The 20,876-nt window shown below is 39.6% G+C and overlaps 1 protein-coding gene across 1 annotated transcript; it reads right to left on the bottom strand.

The window, feature by feature from the left end:
* Positions 1–1,276: 1,276 nt before the first annotated feature.
* LOC122432324 (beta-defensin 130B-like) lies at positions 1,277–4,902 on the bottom strand. Its single transcript, XM_043454168.1, has 2 exons — positions 4,841–4,902; positions 1,277–1,454 (listed from the first exon to the last, which is right to left on the bottom strand). Exons 1-2 carry the CDS (start codon positions 4,900–4,902, stop codon positions 1,277–1,279), a joined length of 240 nt encoding a protein of 79 aa, XP_043310103.1.
* Between the last annotated feature and the right edge of the window lie 15,974 nt (positions 4,903–20,876).

Consider the following 20,876-nt stretch of genomic DNA (forward strand, 5'->3'; position numbering starts at 1 on the left):
ACAAAGTATGAAGGATCCAGAATTACTATTCTGGTGGAAATGATTCCAGCCAGGATGTGGGTTAGCTCGTGGCACATTTGAAAAGAATGAGCAGGGCTCACTGCCCTCTGTCGTCTACCCATGAACCTCCTCACAGGGAAGAGTTCTTGTGCTTAACTCCCCCAGGGCCAGGGGGCAGGGGGCGAGACCAGCCTCACCTAGTGTTGGCAGGACTGAGTGGGATGAAACCTTCCAGCTCAGGTGCCCTGTTAGCAGGATCACGTGATGAACAGACCTTGAATCAGGCCACCCGAGTAGGTCTATCTTAATAATGAAAATGATTTTTGTTCAGAGTCAGATGAAGAAAAAGGCTGATATTCCCCTTTAGATAAGCAAAACTACCTATTGTTATTTCTTACCCTTATGGTTTTTTTTTCTTATTAAAATATTTTTTTATTATGAACTGAGTTTATTTTATTTTATTTTATTTTCCATTTGGTTTTATTAGTTGGAGGCTAATTACTTTACAATTTTGTAGTGGTTTTTGCCATACATGACATTGCCATGTCAATACATGAATCAGCCATGGATTTACATGTGTTCCCCTTCCCGATCCCCCCTCCCGCCTCCCTCTCCATCCCATCCCTCTGGGTCTTCCCAGTGCACCAGCCCTGAGCACTTGTCTCATGCATCCAACCTGGGCTGGCGATCTGTTTCACCCTTGATAGTATACTTGTTTCAATGCTGTTCTCTCAGAACATCCCACCCTCGCCTTTTCCCACAGAGTCTAAAAGTCTGTTCTGTACATCTGTGTCTCTTTTTCTGTTTTGCATATAGGGTTATTGTTACCATCTTTTTAAATTCCATATATATGCTTTAGTATACTGTATTGGTGTTTATCTTTCTGGCTTACTTCACTCTGTATAAGGGGCTCCATTTTCATCCATCTCATTAGAACTGATTCCAATGAATTCTTTTTAATGGCTGAGTAATATTCCATAGTATATATGTAAATTTTATCTTTATCTTTTTTAAGAGAATCATCTTTAGGGTATAAGATGTCCTGTCGTTTAGTTTAGTCTTGTAGTTCTTAAGAGGCTGGCAGTGCATTGAGAAGAAGTTCCCCGGGGATGAATACAAGTAGAATTAGGACATTTATTTCCAGTCAATGGAGAAAAAACAAGTTTAAGAGGAGTCTGTATAATTTATCCTCAAGTTCTGGAGTTCTGGGCCACACTGGAGCCTTTGAAGTTCATGCATGTGTTCTAGAGTTTGAAGAGCCTACAGTTGGCTCCTATCAAGGAGATTTTGATTTGGGAGCTGGCGTTGGATAGGGAAAAAATACCCACCACTTTCTACAACATCTTTTCTCTTCATTACATACACCAATGGGCTGTTCTACGCTGGTGCAGCCTCCGTCTTTGCACACCCCTTTCAGCAGATTACATTGTTTCTGTCCTGGGATAAGGCCAGTCCTTGCTGCACAGAAAGAAATGTAACAATGTCATTAATTCACCATCCATGTATTGATATGTACATAAAGCAATACATTTACAGAAGAATGGCTTCAAGATAGAATAAATGATATTAATACCCTTTATCTATTTCTACACAGATTCTGGTGGTTCCTCAGGCTCCATTCTGTTTGGGTACCTCCAAAGATAATGATCTCAGGATTAGAAAAAAAAGGAAGCTACCCTACACTTGAAACTCCTTCTGTGGCAGAACCAGGAAAAGAAACTCTAAAGAAAGAACAGTGGAAGTAGTGTTAAAAAAGGAAAGACACCTCAGGCTCATAGGCTTCCTAAAACCTGTAGATGATCCTACTTTAAGGGTAAACTGAAACTCCTGGCTGATAGAGATACTAGTGATCTACCACTTCCCAGTGTAAAGTTTGGTGAACTTGCCCTTCTGGTTCATTTGTATTTATTTGTTTGCTTTTGGCTACACTGTGTCTTTGTTGCTGCGGCCAGGCTTTCTCTTGCTGTGGCAAGTAGGGGCCACTCTTTGTTGTGGGGCAGGAGCTTCTCCTTGCAGTGACTTCTCTTGTTGCAGAACATGGGCATTAGGGCACTCAGGCTCAGTAGTTGTGACACACAGGCTTACTTGCCCTGTGGCATGTGGGATCTTCCCGGACCAAGGATTGAACCTGTGTTCCCTGAACTGGCAGTTGGATTCTTAACCACTGGGCCAGTAGGGAAGTCCTTGCCCTCATTCTTGAAGCATCCCTACAGATTTAGCATTGGCTTTTGTAGCTTTTCATAATCCCATGAAATGCGTGGCACATTTTCTGGTGTAAACTACTGCTGTCTTCTAGGGGCCTTCTTGCCATTCCTTGCACACACTGTGTTTTCTTCTGCATCAGGGAAATTACACTGGCTTCTTCCTTTGCCAGAAGCATTGAGGGCTCCTTGCAAGTGCTTTATCCATGAACGCTTAAGCTTCTAGTTTTCAGCTCAAAAGGCATACCTCAAGAAACTCTTCCCAGATGTTGCAAATCGACCATGACCACATGCTTCAGGCACTTTTAATACTCTGTTCTTCTTCATTGTACTTGGTAAAATTTATAATTATAGATAAATTTGTTTTCATTTACCTGGTGTCTGTCTTTTGTACTGTGGGAAGACGCCCTTCCTTTTGCTTCCCGTTGCATCTTTTGTATTTCCCATAGCCCATGGAAATGGGTGCTCAGTACACACTTCTTACCACTGAATGCAGTTACGTGTTCTTTGATGCTACACACACTATTTGTCTCTTATTCCTTCTAAAACTTCCTGGCTCCAGCCTGTTTTTGGCTGTCTGGTCCTCAGTCTTGGATATACAATTGTATTTGTGGGTGTCTAGTCTTATTATTACCCTATGAACTTCTCTAAATCTTAGGCCTAGATTTCTTGGAGTCTCATTTTCCTGTCAGTTATTTCTGGTCTTTGTTCTAGGATAATCTTTTTAAAAATTGCTTTTCACCCTGAGACTGAAACACTGCCATATCCTTTTTCCTACTCCAGTGATGACTTTTGGCTGGATCTTTACTTCCAGGAGAACTGTCCCCCTTAACATTTTTTTTTAATTAAAAAAAAAAATGCCCTTAACATGGGGTACGAATGACTTTGGATGGAGACAGTCATTTACGTTGAACTGAATTTAGCTTAAGTGGTGGAAAGCAAGCATAAGCAAAAAATTTAAAAAAATAAAAATAAAATAAAATATTCACTAGTCAATCATGTAGACATAATTGTCTTGAGGCAATTGCTTTCAGCAATCTGAGAATTTATCGCTATTATCTAATTTTAAGGAACACTGATCAGGAAAATCTAAAGACTAGTGTAAGTTGTCTGAATAACAATGCCAGAATATTAAGCCAATTGGACATGCCTACCACAAACACTGAATAGAAAGAGTTTAGAGTTAAGTGAAGTAACATGTTTCAAAGACATTGTGACTCCCCAAAGAGGAACCTTAAAAATCTTCTCAGGTTCCACAATGTCTAATTAGGAGATTAAAAACCCTGACAGAAATTAGAGTTACCACTCTGTGGGCACAGAGTAATGGAAACACTGACCCAGACTAAAAATACTTGGTTCAACAATGAAGTCCTACTGTAAAACACTTGGAGCACTGCTCAATGTCGTATGTGGCCAGGATGGGAAGGCAGTTTTGGGGAGAATGGATTCATATATATGTATGGCTGAGTCCCTTTGCTGTCTACCTGAAACTATCACAACATTGTTAATTGGCTATAGTCCAATATAAAATAAAAGTTAAAAAGAAATACTCAGTTCCAGCTGCAATGTTGCCCCTACCTACGTGACCTTAGTGAAAACACTCTTTATGTGGACATGGATCTTCTTATCTGTAAAATTAAGAAATTAACTATTAGTTGCCTTCTATCTTTAAGTCCTTAACATCGTATAATTTTACTTTAGCCGTCACTGCAAGTGTGTTGTCTTCTGACAGAACTGAGGGCCAGATGAAAATTATGTGAACTCCCTCAAGAGTTCACAAATCAAGGGGGCAACTATACATCAGAGTTCCTAAGATATTCATAGATCAGGTACAGATCAAACAAGTCAATATATTTGATTGTATTTGAAAGAATGTTATAAATGATTCAAGGAAGAGAGAGAGTTACCCAAATGAACCCAGATGTTGAGGGGTGGAAACACCCTGTCATAAACAGTTTTACAAGGATGTGAACAACCCAGGCTGAAAATGACACATTCCCTTCCTCTTTTATCTACACTTTAATATTCCAACTTCTCGGTCATGAGTACCAAGGATGTACCTCAAACTGTTAGAATTCCTTCCTTCTTATTTTGCATTATGCTTAAAATTTTGCCACTGAAGTGCCATCCCAAATTTCTGTGCTTTTTCCAAATTCCTCTGCCCGCTGTTGGTTTTAAATAACTTGATAAAATTCTCTTTTGTTGTTGTTGGTGTTGAGTTGTCTTACACACCTAACTTGCACCCTTCACAAATATTCCTTTGCCAATAGACTCCAGGTCACTTTGATTCACTAACCAAGTCTGACCCAATAGCTGCCATTTCCACTGAATCTTTTGGAGATGGGGGCCCTTGTGAAAGCTGCTTGATTTGTATCCTTGTGTCAGATGTCAAGGCTTCTCCCCCTCCCCCTATATTTGAGCTGCCTTTTGTAATCATGGAGCTCTTGGAACTTGTTTTCTGTTGGTGGAAATCCTTGTCTTTCTTCCCAATTTGGACCCCATCCATTCTAAGGAGGACGCTTATGTTGGACCTCGGTATCCCTGAGACTGTGCTTTAGGGTCTGAGTCAAGATGGCCATGGTATAACTCAGTGTCCGAGTGGGTCTCCTAAGAAACCCAGCTCAACAGTTGTTTGCCACCTACCTTTTGGTATTAGAGCCAAAGAGAGAAGGAGAACAGAAAGCAATAAATGGAGTCTCATGGTTGAATGCCTGGTAGAGCAGTGAGCAATCAGGAACAGCAGGATACAGCGCCTTTTATTTACTTCTGCAGACCAAGAGTCCTTTTAGTCAGTGAAGCTTAACAAGTAAGAAAACAAAACAGAGAAGCTGGAATGTTTCCAAACCCTGGGCTCTCTAAATTTGGTGACAAATTAACCTAACCACTGGAGACCAGATGGCTTATCCTGTACTTTTTCTGTGGGCTCTCATATTTTTCAGAGGTCAGTATCTCTGACCAGCATCTTTTGAAGGATCACTGAGTGCAAAGTCCTGCTTACCACAAAGTCCTCTGTGTTGCAAGGGGACTCTTTATCATATGAGGAAGAAAATAATTGCCTAAGGTCTATTTCTGGAAAAAAATAAGCTGTACTTTTAAGTTATTTCTTTTTTTTTTTTTTTTTTGCTGGAAAGAATTTATTTTTTATTTTATTTTTTTTATTAGTTGGAGGCTAATTACTTCACAACATTTCAGTGGGTTTTGTCATACATTGATATGAATCAGCCATAGATTTACACATATTCCCCATCCCGATCCCCCCTCCCACCTCCCTCTCCACCCGATTCCTCTGGGTCTTCCCAGTGCACCAGGCCCGAGCACTTGTCTCATGCATCCCACCTGGGCTGGTGATCTGTTTCACTATAGATAATATACATGCTGTTCTTTTGAAACATCCCACCCTCACCTTCTCCCACAGAGTTCAAAAGTCTGTTCTGTACTTCTGTGTCTCTTTTTCTGTTTTGCATATAGGGTTCTCATTACCATCTTTCTAAATTCCATATATATGTGTTAGTATGCTGTAATGTTCTTTACCTTTCTGGCTTACTTCACTCTGTATAAGGGGCTCCAGTTTCATCCATCTCATTAGGACTGGTTCAAATGAATTCTTTTTAACGGCTGAGTAATATTCCATGGTGTCTATGTACCACAGCTTCCTTATCCATTCATCTGCTGATGGGCATCTAGGTTGCTTCCATGTCCTGGCTATTATAAACAGTGCTGTGATGAATATTGGGGTGCATGTGTCTCTTTCAGATCTGGTTTCCTCAGTGTGTATGCCCAGAAGTGGGATTGCTGGGTCATATGGCAGTTCTATTTCCAGTTTTTAAGAAATCTCCACACTGTTCTCCATAGCGGCTGTACTAGTTTGCATTCCCACCAACAGTGTAAGAGGGTTCCCTTTTCTCCACACCCTCTCCAGCATTTATTGCTTGTAGACTTTTGGATAGCAGCCATCCTGACTGGCGTGTAATGGTACCTCATTGTGGTTTTGATTTGCATTTCTCTGATAATGAGTGATGTTGAGCATCTTTTCATGTGTTTGTTAGCCATCTGTATGTCTTCTTTGGAGAAATGTCTGTTTAGTTCTTTGGCCCATTTTTTGATGGGGTCATTTATTTTTCTGGAATTGAGCTGCAGGAGTTGCTTGTATATTTTTGAGATTAATCCTTTGTCTGTTTCTTCATTTGCTATTATTTTCTCCCAATCTGAGGGCTGTCTTTTCACCTTACTTATAGTTTCCTTTGAAGTGCAAAAGCTTTTAAGTTTCATTAGGTCCCATTTGTTTAGTTTTGCTTTTATTTCCAATATTCTGGGAGGTGGGTCATAGAGGATCTTGCTGTGATTTATGTCAGAGAGTGTTTTGCCTATGTTCTCCTCTAGGATTTTTATAGTTTCTGGTCTTACATTTAGATCTTTAATCCATTTTGAGTTTATTTTTGTGTATGGTGTTAGAAAGTGTTCTAGTTTCATTCTTTTACAAGTGGTTGACCAGTTTTCCCAGCACCACTTGTTAAAGAGGTTGTCTTTTTTCCATTGTATATCCTTGCCTCCTTTGTCAAAGATAAGGTGTCCATAGGTTCGTGGATTTATCTCTGGGCTTTCTATTCTGTTCCATTGATCTATATTTCTGTCTTTGTGCCAGTACCATACTGTCTTGATGACTGTGGCTTTGTAGTAGAGTCTGAAGTCAGGCAGGTTGATTCCTCCAGTTCCATTCTTCTTTCTCAAGATTACTTTGGCTATTCGAGGTTTTTTGTATTTCCATACAAATTGTGAAATTTTTTGGTCTAGTTCTGTGAAAAATACCGTTGGTAGCTTGATAGGGATTGCATTGAATCTATAGATTGCTTTGGGTAGAATAGCCATTTTGACAATATTGATTCTTCCAATCCATGAACACGGTATGTTTCTCCATCTGTTTGTGTCCTCTTTGATTTCTTTCATCAGTGTTTTATAGTTTTCTATGTATAGGTCTTTTGTTTCTTTAGGTAGATATACTCCTAAGTATTTTATTCTTTTTGTTGCAATGGTGAATGGTATTGTTTCCTTAATTTCTCTTTCTGTTTTTTCATTGTTAGTATATAGGAATGCAAGGGATTTCTGTGTGTTAATTTTATATCCTGCAACTTTACTATATTCATTGATTAGCTCTAGTAATTTTCTGGTAGAGTCTTTAGGGTTTTCTATGTAGAGGATCATGTCATCTGCAAACAGTGAGAGTTTCACTTCTTCTTTTCCTATCTGGATTCCTTTTACTTCTTTTTCTGCTCTGATTGCTGTGGCCAAAACTTCCAACACTATGTTGAATAGTAGTGGTGACAGTGGGCACCCTTGTCTTGTTCCTGATTTCAGGGGAAATGCTTTCAATTTTTCACCATTGAGGGTGATGCTTGCTGTGGGTTTGTCATAGATAGCTTTTATTATGTTGAGGTATGTTCCTTCTATTCCTGCTTTCCGGAGAGTTTTAATCATAAATGAGTGTTGAATTTTGTCAAAGGCTTTCTCTGCATCTATTGAGATAATCATATGGTTTTTATCTTTCAATTTGTTAATGTGGTGTATTACATTGATTGATTTGCGGATATTAAAGAATCCTTGCATTCCTGGGATAAAGCCCACTTGGTCATGGTGTATGATTTTTTTAATATGTTGTTGGATTCTGTTTGCTAGAATTTTGTTAAGGATTTTTGCATCTATGTTCATCAGTGATATTCAAACTCATGTCAATCGAGTCGGTGATGCCGTCCAGCCATCTCATCCTCTGTTGTCCCCTTCTCCTCCTGCCCCCAATCCCTCCCAGCATCAGGGTCTTTTCCAATGAGTCAGCTCTTCGCATGAGGTGGCCAAAGTATTAGAGTTTCAGCTTCAACATCAGTCCTTCCAATGAACACTCAGGACTGATCTCCTTTAGGATGGACTGGTTGGATCTCCTTGCAGTCCAAGGGACTCTCAAGAGTCTTCTCCAACACCATGGTTCAAAAGCAACAATTTTTCGGTGCTCAGCTTTCCTTACAGTCCAACTCTCACATCCATACTTGACCAGTGGAAAAACCATAACCTTGACTAGACGGACCTTTGTTGGCAAAGTAATGTCTCTGCTTTTTAATATGCTATCAAGGTTGGTCATAACTTTCCTTCCAAGGAGTAAGCGTCTTTTAATTTCATGGCTGCAGTCACCATCTGCAATGATTTTGGAGCCCCCAAAAATAAAATCTGACACTGTTTCCACTCTCTCCCCATCTATTTGCCATGAAGTGATGGGACCAGATGCCATGATCTTAGTTTTCTGAATGTTGAGCTTTAAGCCAGCTTTTTCCACTTTCCTCTTTCACCTTCATCAAGAGGCTTTTTAGTTCATCTTCACTCTCTGCCATAAGGGTGGTGTCATCTGCATATCAGAGTATCTCAATTTGATACATTTACATATTATAAGACAATTGCTGCCACCGTGTTAGCTATTACCTCTCCTAGGTCACCTTTTTCTTTTTTTGTGTGGTGAAGACAAGATTTAGTTTTCCGTTACTTTGAAGTTTATAATACAGTATTATTGACTATTATCACTATCTTGTGCCTTAAATCTCCAGAACTTACTTATCTACTAGTTGTAAGTTTGTACCCTTAAATAGGGAAAAGAAAATGGCGACCCACTCCACTATTCTTGCCTGGAGAATAGCATGGACAGAGGAGCCTGGAAGGCTACAGTCCACGGGGTCGTAAGAGTTGCACACAACTTAGCAACTAAACCACCACAACCTCCCTTAAATAACATCTCCTTAATTCCCCCACCCCAAGCCCCTGGTAACCACCATTCTGCTCTATGTTTTTATGAGTTTTGCCTTTTTACATTCCACATAAAAGTGGTATCATACAATATTTGTCTTTCTATGTTGAACTCACCTCACTTTGACTTAATGCTCTCAAGGTACATCTATGTTGGTGGAAATGACAGGATTTCCTTTTTTTCTCATGACTGAGTAATATTTTATTGTATATGCACACCATATCTTCTTTATCCATTCATCCATTGGTGGACACTTGGGTTGTTGTCATATCTTTTGTGAATAATACTGGAATGCTGGAATGTGGGAGTGCAGATAATTCTTCAAGATTCTGATTTTATTTCCTTTGTGTATATACCCCAAGGTGAGATTACTGGATCATATAGTGACTCTATTTTTACTTTTTGAAGAATATCCATGCTGTTTTCTGTAATGACTGGATCATTCTACATTCTACTAACAGTGCACAAGTTTCTCTTTTCTTCACGTCCTCACCAACACTTGTTATCTTGTCTTCTTAATGACAGCCATTATGGTAGGGGTGCAGTAATATTTCATTGTGGTTTTGATTTGCATTTCCTGATAATTAGTGATATCAAGACTCTTTTCATGTACCTGTTGGTCATTTGTATGTTTCTTTGGAAAAATCCGTTCAATTTCTTTGACCATTTTTTTTTTAAATTGTGTTATTCAGTTTTTGTTTTTGAGTTGTATGAGTTCTTCACATATTTATACATATTAACCCTTATCTGATGTATCATTTGCAAATGTTTTCTTACATTCTGTAGCCTTTTCATTTTTAAACTTTTTGTTTATTTGTTTTTGGTTGCACTGGGTCTTTGTTGCTGCATGCGGGGTACTCTCTAGTTATGGTGCGAGGGCTTTTCATTGTGGTGGCTTCTCTTTTTGTGGAGCATAGGCTCTAGGCGCACACTCTCAGTAGTTGTGGTTCATGGGCTTAGTTGCTCCATGGCATGTGGGATCTTCCCAGACCAGGGATGGAACCCATGTTCCCGGCACTGGCAGGCAGGTTCTTCTCCACTGTAAATCCACCTTTTCATTTCTGAAGATTGTTTCTTTTGCAATGCAGAGCTTTTTTAGTTTGATGTATTCCTGCTTGTTAATTTTTGCTTGTTGCTTTTGGTGTCATGTCCCAAAACATTTTGTTGCCAAGGCAAATGTCAAGTTTTCCCGTTTTCTTTTAGGAGTTTTATGGTATAGGATCTTATATTTAAGTCCTTAATTCATTTCAAGTTAACTTTTGTGAGTGGTATAAGGTAGGGGTACAATTTCAGTGTTCTCCATGTGATTATCCAGTTTTTTCAACACTGTTTATTGGAGAGATTGTCATTTCCCCATTGAGTGTTCTTGACTCCCTTGTCAAACACTAGTTTATTTCATAAATACTGCATTATATGATGAAAGAAGGGGAGTCTTCACTACCAAACCACACTTCCTTAATCATCGAAGTTTTCCATGTGACTAAAAACTGACTCCTTCTAAGGACAACTTTGAGGTATGTAGTTGAACTCAAGTCCTAAGGGCATTCAAAGAAAGTAAGGCCTTATGACTCTAGCGAAGAAAGTGAAGTTGTAGTCAGAAGTTGTGACAGGTCAAAAATCTATTTAAAAAGGGTGTTGACAGCATACCCTGAGAGAGGTTACTGTGTTTTTCACAGTAAAATGTTTAGGTTCTAGAAAAGAGAATTATTTGTGTAGAAGAAAACAACTGAGAGTCTCTAAGTGATCACAATGTTTCCTCACTGCAGGAGGACATCGATATCTTTTTTTGTTAACTGAGGTTTTATTTGTTAGTATACTTATTTCTGTTGGTCTTAAACCTTCTGTTCCCTCCCTTTTGATCTCATCTTTTTGCAGTTATCTGCCATGCAGTTATAATACTTATATATCACCTCAAATTATTTCCTCTTGCCTCATTCCAGTTTTCTCCCCGTTCCCTATTTATATCTCCTCCACTCCCGGATCATTTCTAGATTTGGTTTTTGCATTTTCTTTGAACTCTCTGTGTGTCTATTTAATTGCATGATATATAAAGATATCTTCATCTTTGCAACTTGTTGTTAATTTTTTTTTTATCTTTCTGTGACAAATTTTTAAATATTTGTTAAATAAATGGGCTTTCTGACTTTTTTTCTTATATTTTTCATGGGAGTATAATTGCTTTACAATGCTGTGTTAGTTTCTGTTGTAATATGAAGCGAATCAGCCATATAGTATATATACATATGTGTATATGTATGTGTAAAACCCCTCTATCCCACCCCACCCCCATCCTACCCATCTAGGTCATTGTAGATTGCCCAGCTGAGCTTCATGTGCTTTATAGCAACTTCCCACTGGCTAGTTTATGCATTGTAGTGTATATATATCAATCCCAACCTTTCTTACTTTTAAAGAGATTTTCTGGATCTGAAAATGAGTCTCAAAGCAGTATCAGGGTAGATGTGAACTCTCCTATATATATATATATTTTTTTTGGGGGGTGATAGATGATAGATGTTGGTAATAAAATGTTGGTAATAAAAACAATAATGTTTAATATACACATTCTAAAATGTTTAGACACAAAGACATTTCCTTTTCGATGATTTTTCAAGTTTCATTTTGCATCTTCTTATGGGGTGCTTCATAATCTGAATAGATAATGGGCATTGGAACTGGCAAAAGAATCCACCAGGCACAACAGCATCTCCAGCTTCTTCGGCAAGTACCAAGCACATCCTCTATCAATTTGCAGGTGTCTTTTCTGCAAACACCATTCACATTGAGACAGTGGTTTTCTGCAGATGAAAATCCACTTCTTACTGCAGAAGACTCCGTAAGATCATTAGTCCATGAAGGGAGTATAAACCTGTAAATTTTGGTATGAGATTAAAAGAGTTCTAGGGTGAGCATTTCTACATGGAGGAAAGAAACTGGACAAAGAGTCCATCTAATTGCTTTATCACAGGCACTGACTCCTTTTTACCCAAGAGCCAAAATAATGACAAAGTCCTCCCTCCTTTCCTTATATGTTTAGTCTTCAAATGTAACCTTGGTAAATGTTGAACAATGAAGGGATAGACAAAATGTATGTTCTAAATACACCAATGTCCTTATTTTTACTCCTTTATATGGACCTTCAACCAGTATTTGCCAAATGTCTTCTATTCACTAGGCATTTTTTGCACTGGCAATAGAACAGTGAGAATGGCAGAAATGTTTCTATTTCTCATAGCACCTACAGTCAGTGAGGAAAAGGTGACCATACAAAAATAGAATAATTTCAGAAAGTGATAAGTGGTTAGAACACAATAATACAATAATGGGCCAGTTATAGTCTGGAGGATGGAGTTAATAAAAATGGACTGAGAAAGGCTTTCTGAGGATAGCATTTGAACTGAGATTTGAGTGATGAAAATGAGATAGACAAGCAGATATTCATGTGAGGAAATGATAGGTATATAGGAAACAAGGTCCTTTGCTTAGTTTATTTGAAGAACAGAAAGACCTGTGTGGATGGAGCATATTGAGGGAAAAAATAACTTTGATAAGAAATGAGGTGACCTTGATTTAACACAGTCAGGACATTTGGGGCTTGTAGGTCACAGGAAGCTTGTAGACTCATATAGTTAACATTGCAGCTTCCTTCCGTCAGCTTCTCAGTGCTCAATCTTCTTTAAAAATGTTTGGCATTTTCACCTCCTATTTCCTACAATCCATTTAGATAAGGGGTAGGGGAAAGTTTCAGGAAAAAAGACCCTGTGAGTACTTAATTGTGGTACTGGTTTATTCTACACTAATAGAAAGAGGAGAGTGAGAAAGTTGGCTTAAAACTCAACATTCAGAAAACTAAGATCATGGCATCTGGTCCCATCACTTCATGGCAAATAGATGGGGAAACAGTGGAAACAGTGATAGGCTTTATTTTAGAGGGCTCCAAAATCACTGCAGATGGTGACTGCAGCCATGAAATTAAAAGACACTTGCTCCTTGGAAGAAAAGTTATGATCAACCTGCTACTGCTGCTGCTAAGTCGCTTCAGTCGTGTCCAACTCTGTGCAACCCCATAGACGGCAGCCCACCAGGCTCCGGTGTCCCTGGGATTCTCCACAAGAACACTGGAGTGGGTTGCCATTTCCTTCTCCGATGCATGAAAGTGAAAACTGAAAGTGAAGCTGCTCAGTTGTGACTCTTCACGACCCCATGGACTGCAGCCTACCAGGCTCCTCCATCCATGGGATTTTCCAGGCAAGAGTACTGGAGTGGGTTGCCATTGCCTTCTCCATGATCAACCTAGACAGCTTATTAAAAAGCTGCGACATTACTTGGTCAACAAAGGTCTGTCTAGTCAAAGCTATGGTTTTTCCAGCAGTCGTGTATGGATGTGAGAGTTGGACTATAAAGAAAGCTGAGCACTGAAGAATTGATGCTTTTGAACTGTGGTGTTGGAGAAGACTCTTGAGAGTCCCTTGGACAGCAAGGAGATCCAACCAGTACATCCTAAAGGAAATCAGTCCTGAATATTCATTGGAAAGACTGATGTTGAAGCTGAAACTCCAATACTTTGGCCACCTGATGTGAAGAACTGACTCATTTGAAAAGACCCTCATGCTGGGAAAGATTGAAGGCGGGAGGAGAATGGGATGACAGAGGATGAGATGGTTGGATGGCATCACTGACTCAATGGACATGAGTTTGAGTAAGCTCCAGGAGTTGGTGATGGACAGGGAAGCCTGGCATGCTGCAGTCCATGGGGTCGCAAAGAGTCGGACAGGACTGAGCAACTGAACTGAACTGAACTAAAGAGAAAACCTTTCAATCTCTACATATTTCAATCATCTCAGAAAGAAGTAGAGGTTATTTTTTCTTTCCAAATTAGATATGATCTACCTAACTCAATGGACAGGGAAATTTTCATCATGGAGTGTATCCATCAGAGGAAAAGTAAATTGTAGACATTCTCAATGATCCTTTTAATTAAATCTTAAGAAGGTAAAATGTACTAGAAAGCTGAAAATTGGTCATTGTGTCCAGACCATTATTTCCTCCCAGTAACTTATATGGTAGAAAATTTAATTTACTAAGTAGCTCTCTAGTCGTAGAGCTAAATAAACTAGGCTTCTAGTAAAAAATCTATCTAAAGCAAGAGTTAGGAAACAGATAGTTAATAGCTTCACCTTGGACTTACCTGTGTGTTGTGAATTTGCATAGTGTCAAGATTTTAACACTCAAGAAATAATACAAAGTCCATTTATAATGGATGAAGTCTATTAAATAAGTTATTTTGAGTGTAATCTTATTAATTATATTTATATTTCTCTATTGAGGTCATTCCTAGCTAAGAATGATAAGTCAATATTTTTAGATTAAAATTTGGTGGTGATGTTCCCGTTTACTGTAACAGAATGACATAGACAATATACTCACTTGGTCAAGTAACTGAAACATATGTTTGAAGGGGAGAATGGAAAAGTAAATCAACACTGACACCTGATAAACATTATTTTTTAAATAGGAAGAGAAGAGTATTGCTTTAACCAAGTTAAAGTTTGTCTGAACACAAAAATCCAGGTAATATTTCATAGTAAAATATAGCTTCAATCCCATGAAAATCAGAAATAGAAGAATGTCCACAGTCAGTATTACATAAATACAGTTTTGAAATTTTTGAACCATGCCATGAGTCATAAGAAGGAAAGTCAATGATTACTTGAACCCTTCTTTCAATATCTCCCCAGATGCCATGGGAACGATGTAAGTAACATTTTGACAGAATGTGTAGGGGTGCCAGAAATCACAGGGTACCATCAATGCATCAGAAACTGAGAAATAACTGAAAGACATAAACTAAACACAATCAGGTTGTAAGAAAGACTTAAACTTTGGCCAAAATTACAAGTTCAATGCTCTCAAGCTACTGCTTTTATAGTAAAAGTACACCTTAGAGAATACCTTTGAAATATTTCTACTCTTGAAAATGGTATGTTAATGTCCTAAAATACTCTTTTTTTCAAGGGAAAAAGTCTGTGAACTGAAACTTGAGCAGTGGGCCCTCTGTATTGGTCAACTGGGTAGATGGAGGGTTTTCTGGAAGGTCAATGCTGTGATCACCAGTCCTAACTCAGGGACTGACTCTTGGGTTTTGCACATTGCTGTTTGGTTAAGACTGGAACCCGGGAACTGAGAAAAGAAGGGAAGAGGTTTACAGCAGTAGCTTTGGATGGCTGCAGAAACACATTCTCTATTGAGACCATAAGAACATAGCAGACTGAGGATAGTAAATGAATTTATTATGAAAGAAGATCAGGAAGGCAAGATATTAGGGGTACAGATTAATGGAAAAATAACATGTTTGGTCCTTCAAGGACAAAAGATATGGAATCATCCATGTGAGCAAATAATTATGTTCTTTACAAAGAGTGCAAGTGGAGTAGTTTACAGATCGCTTTTTTTAAGAGCCCCAGTGATCTGGTTTCTCAAATAAAGCTAGTTAACTAAAATCCAAAGAGGTAACGACCTACTGTGGGGAGGAGGGGGAGGAAGGGGGAGCAGTGTACATGGTTTGTCTTACAGTCTTTTGGGCTCCTCTCAAAAGTCTTATATTTATTCTTAGCCTTAAGGATTTAAGATCATAGAGTCTCATATTTCATGTGGCTGTCTCCATTTCCCATCCCAATCATTTTCTTCCTACAGAACTCATGCATTAGTATTCCAAACTGTGTTTTCTTCCAAATTGCCTCATTTTGCGGGACTAGGTTTAGGCTGAGGTACCTATTCTGTGTGATGCTATTTAACATATGAAGCCCTTCCTAAAATGTGGACCAGCACTTGATCTTTTCAGTTACCCCTTACTGGGGACTCTAACTCTCTTTCTGAAACCCTCTCCTGGGTCTGTGCCATTTATATAGCGTGGCGCAGTGGCCAGTTTAAATGAGACAAGTCTGGGTTATGCCTTAGTCCTGATACAGTGATAAGTGCTTCTTTCACTTTCCAAAGATGTCTAGTTCCGATTCTTTAAATGTTCATCCTACGTCTATAATCATGGCTACACCTCCCCCATAATGAGAGTTGTGCTCATTATTATGCTGACTTGTCAGTTCCTTCAGGAGGCAAACCTACAGGACAGAGTCCCCAGGACGCACCCTCTGCACTAAATCCTGGTGATAGGCCTCTGTCCATCTTTTTCTGACCTACTGAATAGATATAACGATAGATGCTGATGGAATTCAATCCTTTCCGATCTACCTGCCTACCAATGGGTCACTGTGCCTCACCTAGACATCCCAAGCTACAAAGTAAGGATAAAGCCGAATGTGATGCCATTGAGCATTCGGTTAACAGCGAAGGAATGATCTCTCTACCATCCTCCCCTATTGTCATCCTACGAGGTTTATGAATCTGCAAGACTGACTCCAGGGTCTTGTCTGACCCTCCCAACAGCTTTCTGAACTGTGGACCCAGGTAACCAGTCGCCACTTTACCTGGGGATAAGAGGGTCAAGGGGATAAGAAGAGCGCAGAGAGCAGCAGGTGGAGCCTCATGGGTGAACAGCAGCTGGAGGGAAGGAGCGTCAGCATGGCTCGAGCTGGTTATCGCTGGGCGGGCAGGTCCGTGGCCTTTTATGGTGTCCCCTGGGCCTGCGGTTTTTCCATGGTTAGTAGAGCCTATCCAAAAGAGAGTTAACACAGTCTTTCACAGGAAATCTCCAGGGAAAAAAGTACATAGTGTGGTGTAAACTCAACAGATGAGAAAGCAGAAGCTGATGCCATGGGTTTCCCAGAGTCAGGATATCTGAGCTGTCTGCTGTGTTCCCTTATGGGGAGACCCTCCCAGCAGGGGATTGATGACTTTAGCAGTCAGCCAATGAAGACATAGTCAGTTCCTCTTTATGTTACATGGAAAATAGAAATTGAGTTCTGTTTCACATTTATAATGTCTAGAATTGAAAGTGTTTGCCCATTTTGCCTTTAAAATTGCTGTTTTAGTTGCTCTACAGTCTTTTTTAATATTTTTATTTATTTTTGGCTGTGCTGAGTCTTTGTTGCTGTGTGGGCTTTTCCCTATTTGTGGCAAACAGGGGCTACTCCCTATTTACCGTGAGCAGGTTTCTCATTGCAGTGGCTTCTCTTGTTTCAGAGGAGTGCAAGCTCTAGCGTGCTCAGGCTTCTAAAGTTGGGGCAAGTGGGGTCAGTAGTTGTGGTTCCTGGGCTCTAGAGCACAGCCTGAATAGTTGTGGCCCATGGGCTTAGTTGCTCTGCATCATTTGGGATCTTCACTGATCAGGGATTGAACCCATGTCTCCTGCACTGGCAGGCAGATTCTTTACCACCAAGCCAACAGGAAAGCCTGTTCTAAAGTCTTAATGGTATTTTTCACCTACTTGATCTACCAATTGTGAGTCAGGAAATGTATGTGTTACTCTTGGTTCATTTATTGTGAAGTAACTAGACCAGGAGAACCCCATGGACAGAGGAGCCTGGTGGGCTACAGTCCATAGCATTGCAAAGAGTTGGGCATGACTGAAGAGACTCAGCAGGCGACGAGACCTGTTACCTAGATTTCTAGGATGATGCAGCAATAGTATCAGTGACAGCAGCAGGAGAAATAATAGCGGGAGCAGTTCTATCAGTCAGGATCCAGCCAATCAGAACAGAGTAGGGCTTTGGTTTACAGAGGGGACTTACATCAGGATTTGTTCAAAGAGAATGCCGAGGGAACCCAGAAGCAACTGCAGGCAGTGGACATCACCCCTCAGTGAGACAACAAAATGGAAGAAGCCAGGAGCCAGGGGCGGACTCCTGTGGTCCTCAGGCCTCAGAGGAGGGGGCATGCTGCCCAGCCATGCTGGTGCCTCTGCAGACCTGAGGGGAGGCCTTTCAGAGTCAGTCCTCAGGTCTGTGAAAAGGGGCATCGACTAGCTGTTGCGGACACCTGTTTGAGGACATTGTGAGATGGGTTCTGTAGCCCCATGAGAATGTGGACCCAGGAGGCCACTGCTGCTCCTGGATGCAAGCCATTGTTGCTCTAGCAACAGTGACAGGAACAAAAGTGAGGGAGGAAGTCCACCCCCCTTCTCCAAGCTCTAACTCTCCCTGGAAAGTCCGTCCTTGAAGCCAATTGGCAAAGGAGTCTGGGAAATGCAATCTGCACCTTCCTGGTTCCCGAGTTCCTGTGAAGCATGGTGTCAAAGAGGGGGCATCTGGAACAAAGAGACTCTGGGGAAGTGACGCCACAGTGGATGCAATGTTAGAAAGTTCGAGCAGTCAGATTTTTTTTTCAACATGCAGATGTTTCAAGTGATTATGCTGTAAACTCATTCTGCATTTCTTAGATTTTAAGTCACCTAGAGAAACAATGTTCCAGAGTGAAATACAAGGAGGGATATTGAACTGGGGATGAACTAAATCAGATTCATTCTGGCAATGGGATCTGATGATAATTGGGCCAGAAGGTGGTTAGACCCTGAAAAAGACTTAGAAGCAAAAACAAGAGAGAAGCAATACGTAAGAATGAAAAATGCTATCAGTTATGCTGGAGTATCTAAGAATCACTTTCCTATGCTGCCTGTCCATGAAATAAAGGCTCACCATTCTGAAGGATAGTTATGGGAGTGGGTGCCTCATACCTATTTAGGGCTTTTGTAGGGAGGCTACAACATGCTCTTGAGGCAGGATATTTACCCCCTTCTGGTTTCTGGTTCTTATCATTGTGTCAAAGCCTGTAGCAGAATTTTTCAACCTCAGCACTGTTGATATTTTCGGTCAGATAATTCTTTGTTGAAGGTCATTTCTGTCATTGTAAGATGTCTAGTAGCATCCTTGGCTGGTAGCCTCTTGGCTACTATTAATAGATGCTGGTAGCATCTTTCTGGTTGTCACAACTGAAGGTATCTCTAGACATTGGCAACTGTGTGCTGGGGAGAAAAGCGTCTCCAGGTGAGAGGTCTGGTTTATAAGATCTAAGTCCTCATGCGGGTTGTTTTTCTTCTACTTTTGGACCACTCCTTAGGGCCAAGGTTTGGGTAGGGTTATCAGATGGGAGCTGACTTTGAATGAACCCAGGTAAGAGCTGGGGTTATATGAACTCATCAGGAGCAGAGCCAGACAGGGTTTTTTCCATCACTCAGTATCAGGGCCCACTGTTTTATAATTCAGACCATAAGAGATGATGTGAGGACTTCTCTGCATGACTGGAACCCCTCCAGATTTTCACCTGACCCCATGGTGGTGCCAGGTCTCAAAAGCACAGGAAGGTTCTGGGGGCAGAAGCCGTGGTCACTCAGGAAGGCCGTGTTCTGGGTGGAGGAATGCAGCAGGTTCTCGTAAGTGAATTCTATCCTGACATTAAAGCCTGAGGAAAAGAAGCCACAAGCTGTTAGGAGTCAAAGGGAGCTCTAAAAGCTGAAGAAAGCAACAGAACTGACGTTTGTGTTGTCTTTTAAGTCAGATATATTGAGATGTGTCTTACACAATAGAATTATTTTCATTAAAATTTAGCTCATTTCTATGAGTTTTTAAACATGCATATAGCTGTATAACCACCACCACAATCAATACCTAGACCAGTTCTATCACCTACAAAATTCCTGTCATATTCTTCTGTATCTGACATCTCCTGTTCCCAGCCCCTGACAACATCTTATCTTTCTGTCCCTATAGTCTATCTTCTCTTCTTATCTATTTCTGCTTAAGTGAGGTTTTGGTAGTTTTTTCTTTCAAATAATTCACCCATTTTCATTGATCTTGTTGGATTTATGTACATAAAGCTATGCCTAATAATGTCTGGTTGTTCAGCTTCTATCTGTAGGATCTAATGTGCTTTCTTTCATAGCTGGCATTGGTAATCTGTGTGTTTTTTGTCTCACTCTCTATCTCATATCAGAATGGTAAGACATTTGTAAATTTTATTCATCTTTTCAAAGAACCAGGTTTTGATTTCAATTTTGTTTTCTGTTGCTTTTCTGTTTAATTTCTTTTATTATTTACATTAATCTCTTCCTTTTCTTGTTTTAGATTTAATTTGCTCTTTGATTATGTAAGCATTTGGATACTATAAATTTTATTTTTATTCAAATGCTTAGCCATTTTTATCTAAAAGCATGTTGTTTAATTTCCTAATATATGGGAATTTTCCAAGCACTGAATATTGAAATCTGGTTTAATTCTATTAAGGTCAGAGTGTATTTTGCATGGTTTGAATAATTTTATGTTTGTTAAGACTTGTTTTGTTGCCCAGAATATGCTTTACTCTGGTAAGTGTACACTTAGAAAGAATGTTTATTCTGCTGTCATTGTGGGAAGCTTTTAAGCAATATTAATTGGATTGAATTGATATGAATTTTTGTTCTCATACATTACTGAAAAAGAAATGATTTTTTACTGAAATGTAATTAACATATAATATTAGTTTCAGGTGTACAAAATAATGATTAAATATTTATATATCTTGTGAAGTGATCACCACCAAGTCTAATTAACATCCATCACAAAGCATGGTTACAAATTTATTCCTTGTAATGAGAAATTTAAGATCACTCTCTTAGCAATTTCCCATAAGACAAAACAGTATTTTTAACTATGTTCACCATGCTGTACACTATATCCCTAAGACTTATTTGTTTTATAGCTGAAACTTTATACCTTTTGATCATTTCACCCTTTTTACCCACCTCCAACACCCTCACTCCAATGACCACCAATCTCTTCTCTGAATCTGTGAGTTCATTGACTTTTTTTTTTTCTCATTTGAATTCCACATATAAACGAGGCCATACAATATTTAATTTATTTCACATAGCATAATGCCATCAAGGTCCATCCATTTTGTCACACGTGGCAAGATTTCCTTCTTTTTTATGGCTTACTATTTCATCATACATCTAATATATATCACGT

Source organism: Cervus canadensis, chromosome 31, assembly GCF_019320065.1.
Source record: "Cervus canadensis isolate Bull #8, Minnesota chromosome 31, ASM1932006v1, whole genome shotgun sequence".
Classification (NCBI taxonomy): domain Eukaryota; kingdom Metazoa; phylum Chordata; class Mammalia; order Artiodactyla; family Cervidae; genus Cervus; species Cervus canadensis.

What these genes read in the sequence shown, in the direction of transcription:
- LOC122432324 (XM_043454168.1), bottom strand. Translation starts at nt 4,902, where the DNA reads ATGAGACTCCATTTATTGCTTTCTGTTCTCCTTCTCTCTTTGGCTCTA. An exon ending in GCTCTAATACCAAAAGGTAG is followed by an intron (nt 1,455 to 4,840) that starts GTGGCAAACAAC and finishes CTGTGCAGCAAG; the next exon opens with GACTGGCCTTATCCCAGGAC.